This window comes from Monopterus albus, unplaced genomic scaffold, assembly GCF_001952655.1.
Source record: "Monopterus albus unplaced genomic scaffold, M_albus_1.0 scaffold50.1, whole genome shotgun sequence".
NCBI classification, from domain to species: Eukaryota; Metazoa; Chordata; class Actinopteri; order Synbranchiformes; family Synbranchidae; genus Monopterus; species Monopterus albus.
In genome coordinates this window covers 1,971,910-1,980,915 of record NW_018127930.1, presented here as the reverse complement: position 1 = coordinate 1,980,915, position 9,006 = coordinate 1,971,910, and the positions used below count along the sequence as shown (strand labels likewise).

The 9,006-nt window shown below is 42.5% G+C and overlaps 1 protein-coding gene across 1 annotated transcript in view; it reads right to left on the bottom strand.

Annotated features, from left to right (window-relative positions):
- The window catches only part of tln1 (talin 1), a 78,130-nt gene that overhangs the window by 22,565 nt on the left and 46,559 nt on the right, over positions 1-9,006 (bottom strand). Inside the window, 15 exon segments of the mRNA XM_020600998.1 lie at positions 5-16; positions 156-278; positions 747-836; positions 1,240-1,333; positions 1,423-1,562; positions 1,670-1,867; positions 3,176-3,295; positions 3,493-3,701; positions 4,280-4,382; positions 4,835-4,963; positions 5,502-5,636; positions 6,388-6,501; positions 6,905-7,018; positions 7,820-7,948; positions 8,058-8,224. Of these exon segments, the coding sequence (XP_020456654.1) occupies positions 5-16; positions 156-278; positions 747-836; positions 1,240-1,333; positions 1,423-1,562; positions 1,670-1,867; positions 3,176-3,295; positions 3,493-3,701; positions 4,280-4,382; positions 4,835-4,963; positions 5,502-5,636; positions 6,388-6,501; positions 6,905-7,018; positions 7,820-7,948; positions 8,058-8,224 (1,877 nt within the window).

The window sequence follows — 9,006 nt, the reverse complement described above, 5'->3', positions numbered from 1 at the left end:
CCACCAGATAGGCAGCCTAGGGACATCAATCAGTTTACACTATGCAAACATTACACATACAGTATTAGAAACATAGCCAAAGCACGCACCAGCTCGAAGAGAAACAGAGCAGCTATTAGTCTCAGAGTGGTGTGAGACTACAGTTATGATTTTACCTGTACAGCTGCTTCAGTCAGACCACAGAGAGCTTTGGAGCCGGCACTGACAGAATCACCAAACTCTGGCAAATTGGAGTTCTTGGCATTGTGGGAAATGCCAGCCATGGACTCACCAAGGACCTGTCAAAGGAAAGCAGAGATTCAATTTAATTCAATTTTATTTATATAGTCGCATCAGGACACTTTACAGGGTTTTAATATCAGAGGACGGTTAGGGTTATTTTTTTCTTTTTTGTAATGTAAATTAAGAACATCTTTAAATAAATTAACCCCTGATTAGCACTAGTATCATACAAACAGTGAGGAATCACACATACTGTCTGGACAAAGAGAAGTGAAAAGAACTGGGTTAAATGTTGACTGAAGGAAAGCATTACTGTCACTGTGGACAGTCTCTCCTCTTAAAAGATAAATGCATACATTTAATGCAGCGAAGCAGCACCTATTGTAAGACAAAGCAACTTGTCAATACAAATGTCTTTTACAAAGGAGTAAGGGAATGAGAGATGGGTGATGAAAATATGTGAGTGAAGAAACAAATGATGGGAAGCAAACACGGCAGAAGAGCAGCAGCAACATGCGTTCCACCTTAGAGTTCTCCATGACGCTGTCGATGCAGTCAAAGTACGACATCTCATTGACGGCTTCTGTCGGGTTCTCCAGCATCCCGCTCACCGACTGCACACAGACACAGCCCAGTCATAACACACACATGAGAAAGTGCACATCTCAGCTGACTGCCACACGACCACTGTACCATCTAAATGCTGGAATTTATTGGAAATCACTTCCAAGTACATTTTTCTGATGGCATCACTGACCTGAGCTGTGAGAGTTGATTTTAAGCTACAAGGACGGGACCAATCATTGCTCATGTCAAGCAACTCACATCAAATCATTTATACACTAAAAGCCCAGCTCATACAGCAGCCTCTAAAGTTCCGTTGTCATATATGAACCAGTCCCAATCTGACTTACACTGGTGATTTTAAGAGCAGCATAACAAGACTAAAGGGAAGAGGAGATGAAACACTAGAGGAATAATGTATTAATAAATGGATGGCTGTACAGTGGTTGTTACCTCCAGCTCTCTGAGAGCATTGTCGCATTCCTTCTGACCTGGAGCCTGCTGAGTACACATGGTGATAAGCTGGTTGATGCTGTCTGTGACTGCCCTGTGGACACAGAGGCTCAGAGATGTACAAGACAGACAGAAAAAATCTGAATAAATACCAAAGCAGAGAGCAAGAGATCTGTTTCTTACCGAGCTGCGGCTGCTAGCTGGTTCTTGAGGTTAGGGGAGCTGGGATCAGTGGACAAGGCTTTAGCTGCCAGCAGCAGCTTGCTTGATGACATAGAGATTGTCTTCAGGTTGGACACCACCTGTGTCTGACCCTCTTTAGACTGGAGGAAAGATATAGTGTCAATAACTGTACCATACAGCTGCTATTGAAAAACATACTGAAATAAAGTTACTGCTCCTAACATTACCATTTCTCACCAGTACTGACCTGAGATGTTCCGGCCATGTCAACGCCAGCCTCCAGGAAGTTGCTGAAGTCCTGCCCAAACTTGCTGGTGGCCCTAGCAAGGTCCTGGGTGGTCCCTCTGGACGCCTGGACCACCTCATTGGCTGACTGGTTCAGACCAGCGGCCACCTTGTTGAGCTGAGCCTGAACATCCTGGAAGCTCCTTCCACTGGATGGGAACTACAGCAGGAAGAGAAGAGCGATAAGAGCAGCAATATGGAAGACAGAGCAAAAACAAAAATCAAACAAAACTGTAGATGTTTTAGCACTTGCTGCCTATAATTAAAAGTACTAGAGTTAGGTAAACATAGGCCTGGCTAACAAATTAATATGCTCCAGGGATTTTGATCTTCTTCTCCTGACGGTACAGATGAATGTGCTTTGAATCAAACTGTATGAATGAAGAAATGAAAGGTTGTGTCCAACAGCTCCTTCAGGCTCAGCAGGAGGAGCCGGCGCCAAACTCCGAGTACTTGCATCTCAGTGCTTGCCAGTACCTACTTAATAGCAATGCAGCGTCTCTACTATAAAAATTACAATTACCATAAAAGTGCAATAACATTAGAGGCTATTTTCCTTTTCATGAGATTTACTTTGACTGTAGTTAAATGGAATATATAACAGGATGCTGTGCAAATTACCTTAAAACCTTTTGTGTAAACAGAAAGGACACTACCACCGCTCCAATTAACTATAACGTGTAGCCTACTGACTACATTTCTGTAGCCCACTACAGAACACACAGTGGTTTTTAACCTTTTTAGGAGTGTGGCCCTCTTTTAGGATGAAAATGCTGTATTTTGTGACCTTCCACCACAAAAGAAAAATTTGTACAAATTTATAATTAAAAAGGTTGAATGTTGATATGCAGCCTCTCTGCCGGACACACAGCCTACATGCACTGCTGTAGAGGAGCAGGTTGTTCCCTAAGTCTACAAAAAAGCTCAACAGGTTTAATGGGTGAAAAGATGATGAGAAATTCTGACTGTGGGGAAAGTGAAGATGTCACAATACTGCGAGGTTTCTCGTGTGCTGTGTGTCTCCTCCCTTAGACACACACAGCAGAGAAACAGAGCTCAAATCATCACTTTCCTTAAAATATCCCAAAAACCACTAAAGTGTCTTCTCCTCTGCCTAATGGCCTGCTCCGCCAGCATGGGTTTAATGTAATGTTGCTGCTAAATGCATCGGACCTGACACTGGTATCGAGACATGCCTAGTTTGTTGGAGAAAAAGGGGCAGCAGCAGGCCAGCTTCACACAGTTATCTGAGTCAGAGTTAAAGTCCTCTCTGTTTTTGAAACTGAAAACTCAGGGTTTCCCCTCAACTCGGACTTTAAGCTAAACTTACTTTCTGGAACATACCCCTGGTTGTCTAAAACAGAAAATCTTCACTATGAAACCCACAAAACCAACTACAAGTTCACCTCAGTTCTATACATCAGTAGTAATGCTACTATCTTACAACAGACCGGTACTATTTACTAACAGAATCAGCGAGGAGAGTCTTGCTGGCTTCGCCCACAGTGCGGATGGCGTTGTCCACATCCCTCTGGCCAGGAAGGCAGTTCACACATCTGTTCAGGGCCTGAGACACTGCCTTAGCCACCTATTCACACACACACATCTCAGTGTCAAAGTCAAATAAGTTGCATGTCTCTGCAAGTTGATTTTCATCATGATTGAGTCACTGTCTTATTACTAATCAGGCAACAGTCTCATTTCACAAACAGCTTATCTCAAGTCACTACTTGCCATAACTAAGCAACCATCTAGACCATACAACATATTGTGTGTCTGAGTGACCTGGGCCAGCCTCTGCTGACTCTCTGCATCTCCTGGCTTAGCGACGGCCCTCTTAGTCTCTTCGATCAGGTTGGCTGACTTATCCATGACGTCACTAGCGCAGTCCAGCATGGCGTTGCGTGCTGCTAGGTCTTCTGTGGTGGCAGCGACTCCTCGGGCAGCTGAGCCCAAGGATTTTAGAGCCTGGGCCACATCTCTAGCTGCCATGCCTAGATCCAACAGGGGAGAAGAGACCAACTTTAGTGTGGCACAAGACATTTTATAAACAACTGGTTTTAGCTAAAATAAAGCCAATCAAAGGTTCATCATTCTTTAGTGTCATGGTTTGAACTTAACCACTTTGCCTGTGGTCATCACGCAGAAGCCCCCTTTTTACCCTTAAACCAGTATAAGTGTATGTTTACAGTCACACAGCACTTGCTATGATGAGTATAGGTCATAGGAAAGTATAGGAAAATAAAAATGACCTGCATTAGAATATTTTCACATCAAAATTTCATTATCATGATCCGAGTTTTGAATTGTCCATGAATATTTCACAGTTGATGTATTTGAATTATAAGTCTTGAAATATTTTTTCATAATGTTTAACATTAATTCGTTTGAACACTGTATGATAGTTTGACACAAGCAGTCAGCTTGTGACGTCCACTAAACGCTGCTTTTTAAAAAAATAAAAATCTATATGCAGTAATATTTGAGGCATGAGGTACATTCTCTGGATGTGATACAATGAGTGACATTGTTGCTCTTGTGTATTAATGAGGAGTGTTAATGTGAAACCCACCTGTGTAGTTCTCATTGCCCTGGGTGGCCTCACTCAACAGCTGGGCGATGGCCGAGCTCACTGCCTTGGTGCTGGTACCCAGATCCTGGGAGCATTTCTCAAGCTGAACAACACAGTACGGAGATGTGAGAAGAAGCTGTAATTCAAATGTCTGAAGTATATGTCTTCAATTTGTCTGTTGTTTGAAAGGCTGGGAAATGAGGCTGCTGTTGATGCCCAGTAGATGGCATGGCACAACCTGGGAAGGAATAAACACTGTTCCTGTGTGTGTGTCTGACATTATTCAGACTATGGGGACCAAAACCTATTTACATATTCACACTGTGGAGGCTTGGCCTTCCCTAGAGGACCGAGTGCTGGTCCTCACCATATTAAATCAGTGAATTTTACACTCACAGCTTGGTTAAGTGTTAGGCTAAGGCCAAGTAGTAGTTATGGCTAAGGTCCAAAAAGTCTCCAGGAAATGAATGTAAATCAGCATAAAGTCCCCATGATGGATAAAAAAGAAAGGTGTGTGTGTGTGTGTGTGTGTGTGTGTGTATGTATGTGTCGCACCGTCTCTCCTGGCAGTGGTTTGAGTTTGCCCTGCTCAGCTGAAGCCTTGGCTTCCTGGATGCCCTTCTCCAGACCTCTCACCATTGACAGGGCGTTCTCTATCTCTAACGGACCACATGCTTCCTGAGCCTGCATGCGTGCACACACACACAAACATAATGGTTAAAAATGCACAAGACATAACATTGCAAGTCAAAGCTTACCTCTAGAGAAGATCAAGTACTAAAATCAGACTTAACGCTACCCGTCTAACAGCTTAACAGACAGGTTGGCCAGCGAAGTCCGGCAGTGTATTAAATGTGCTACTGTGTGTTCTCAACATCATAAGCACAGGACAAGAAACCATCAGTGGCGACAGGCCAGCAGGTTGTGCTCTCTGTCCACACATTATCAGCAAGACTCAATAAAATGGCTACAAACTGCTCTTACTCTTTATCCTTGTACACTTTAAATATAAGCAAAATACATCTCACATATTAGCATATTTATATTTTATATAAATCTGCAGAGTACCCGAGAACTGAGAACAGGGTTATATAATTAACTACAGCCCTGACATAATATAATATAATCAACTCACTGTGTAATTATTAAAAGCATGTTAATGAAGTCTGGGTTGAGTCCACACCGTAAGGACAATATAACGAAGAATGTAGATGTGTAGTACCTTCTGTGAGGCAGTGCGGAGCTCAGCCAGGGCAGTAGCCAGGTTCTTGGCACACTGACTGAGCTGCATCGCTGAGGCCTGATCACTGATGGTGGGAACAGTGGCCTTGGAGGCCGTGACCATCTTGGCACCAGGCTAAAAAAGGAGTGGAAGAAATCAAGCCTTAGCACGAGGTTTCACTTAAACAACATTAACTATACAGTATGAAAGTGCTGGGTGAACAAAGAACACAGTGAACATAAATATATTGCCTTTAAGGTGGAACTAGAGCTAAGATCACAGAAATCAATCCCCTGGACCCTGAATATCTACATTCAAAGTTGTGGAAGTCTAGCCATACTGTTGACCATTTTCCAAAGCATGCTGCTGCTTTTTGAACAAGTCTTATCAGCTCTTCAATCACACACTGATTTCAGGTTATTCAAGAGCACTATAAAAACAAACTTGCTGAGACTTGAGGTCAGAGAGTTGAGAAATGCTTCACAGATGTCAAGTTTGCATTTGAACGTTTTGCATTACTGTTGCATGGTAGTTTGGTATAGTGACAAAACAGCGTATTCCCTAAACAATAAATGGTCTTATACTTGTTTAGCACTTTTCTATGCATTGCAGCACTCTCAAAGCGCTTTCACGTTATTTGGCCAGTCATACTCCCAAGCACTCACACACCGGTGTCATCACCGGGAGCAACTTGGGGTTCAGTGTCTTGCTCGAGGACACGTCAACACGTGGACAAACCGGGAATCGAACCGCTAATCTCCGGTTAGGAGACGACCCACTTTATCATCACTACTGTGCTGTGCTTTATGTTCTGTTCTGTTACTTAAGAATGTTGAGGCGCTGCCCCTGTTCACTGACTGAACGGAGCTGGTGGTGTGACAGTCACCTGCAGGAAGTTCTGGCTGGCACTGATGAGGGCCAGCTGAGCGCTGGGGCTGTCAGGCTGAGACTGGCTGCCTCGGACTCCCTGAACCAGCTGTGGAATCTGCTCTGCCACCATCTGATGTCACACACACACGCACACACAGAAAATTGCCATACATTACAAAATTGAATAGTTTACCAGTCATCTTCTTTTAAATCTAAAACTGAACAGCGTGATTATTTTCTGACATCATACAGATATGTTTTCCTATCTTATGAAGCAAAAACAGTAGGGACTATAACCAACAGGGTTTTTTTTTTATATATGTGTCAGGATTCCATTTAACTGTCTTGCTGTAATCTTGTGTATCAGATATGTAAAAGAAGTCAAATTACTGACTTTTTGATTTAAAAACCGGTCATTTGAATTAAAAGCTGTGAAAGGATAAGAGAGTGTGATCAAATGAAGACAGAGAGACAATACACTGCAAACAAAGGCACTTTGTAACTCATCAGACAGAAGCAAATAGTCTGTGTACCTTGCAGCTCTGAACAAGTTGTTGCTGTGCAGCCTGGTTCTTGTTGGACGAAGCGACATGCTGGGCAGCGGCTATGGTCTGCGTGGCTGCTGCGGCTGCCTGTTTGGCTGCATTCTAAGCAGAAACAGGAGAGAGACGTGTCAGCTTCAAACAGCAGCAAGAAATATCACTTAGAACTATACCAGTATGACTGATTAAAGTAGTTGGCACTATATTAGCAGGTAAGGAGAGAACTAATATGGGGATACTTGGTTAAAGGACACTTTAACCCACAAAGTCAAAAGACAGTTGTCAACTCTTCTTGAATATTTTCCGAGTCAGCAGAATAATGTTGTAAAAGGGAAGCTCATCTTACGCAGCTTTGTCACATATCATCTTTAAGTTACATTCACCGTTAGTACTTTTAAGGTAGCACATCGGTCAAGTGACTGAAGCGCAAAACCCAGTATACCGGGCATCTTCAGGGAATGCAGAGGGAATGTGGAAATGTGGGCTGCTGAATTTTGCAATAGCAGAATTTTTTAACATGTTACAATGTCGATGACACACTCCAGTGATTCATGTCGCCCATAACTTCAAAACGGAAATGGCTCCTAAATGTGACTCATGTACCTGTGTGTCATCATTTTTGCAGGTGGAATGCTCACTAATTTTACTTCACCACTTCAATTTCATGTTTGTCTTTTCTATTTTATCTGAAAATTGTCAAATCCATGCATTTGTTGTTGGCAAATATTATTTTCCACAGGGCTAAAAAAAAAAAAAGGGACAAGCCTGTTGCCGCCTTGTAAAAGTGGACCACAATATAGTGTTTAATGGTAACCAGTGGGTTATTGTTTTTATCCGATTGCGCTGGTCAGTGCCACGATATCTGTGGTGGCAACACCACATACAATCACTCATTTCCCTTGTTACCTCCAGCTTGTTGACCAGCCGTTTCTTGATAGCATTCTGAGCGGCAGCATTGGTGGCCATGCGGAGACCTTCAGCAGCCTCACGCAACCTTTGCTGCTGCTCCTCGCTGTCAGGGTTTGCTGCTGCACCCTGGGGTGAAAGACACACCGATTGTTATACATCAGATGCACATGCTAACTAAAATTCAGAGCTCATTATGCTGAGAGCGGACAAATAAAAGAAAACAACAAAGGCAGACCTTAGCGGCCTCCACCATCTTGGCCGTGGCATCGGCCAGCAGCTTGGCGGCTGACAGCAGTTTGCGCGAGTTCTCCAGGTCAGACTCTCCCTCTGCATCCATCTTGATGGCATTGACCAGATCAGACGTGGCCTGGGCAAGGATACGAGCCTGACGAACCATCTCACCTGGTGGGTTAAATGAGGGAGAGAAGAAGTGTTTAAAAGAACATTCAGCACCTGGGAATGTCATGTTAGATATAACTGGTCTAATATTCACATGCTGTGTGATGAAGTATATAGGTTTAGGTGGGCAGTGTACTGCTATTTTCTTGCAGCATCCTCTTCAGTAGCAGAATATAACACTGTATAGCCACAACACATTTAACAGAAATTGAGAGATCTGATATCTTTGATAGTAAGCTGACAGTTCAAAGTTTTATCCCTTGAGCAACGTTAGAAACCAGTCACGAACATAATGTGATGTTGGAGGGATGGATTTAAATGCTCATAACAAAAAAGAGCAAAAATATATTACAAAAAAAAGAGCGATAAGAATTGTGCATAAGATGGGTTATAGGGATCACACCAATGTAGCTTTCATACAGTCTAAATTGTTAAAATATTTTGATTTAGTGGGATATAAGACTGTTGTGTTTATGTATAAAGCCAGGAAAAATGTATTACCTGGTGGAATTCAAAAACTATTTAATGAAAGGGAAGGGGGATACAATTTAAGGGGTCAGTTAAATTAAAAAATTCATGCTATACGTACAACCAAAAAGAGATTTTGTATTTCCATAAGTGGGGTAAAACTATGGAATAATTTAAGTGTAGACATAAAAAATAGTAATAGAACTGACGAGTTTAAACTAATATATAAGGTATGTGTCAATCAAGATATATGCAAGAACAGGCTTAATGATTAATTAGATGGAACATTGTGGGTGTAGTGTATGAATGTTAACACT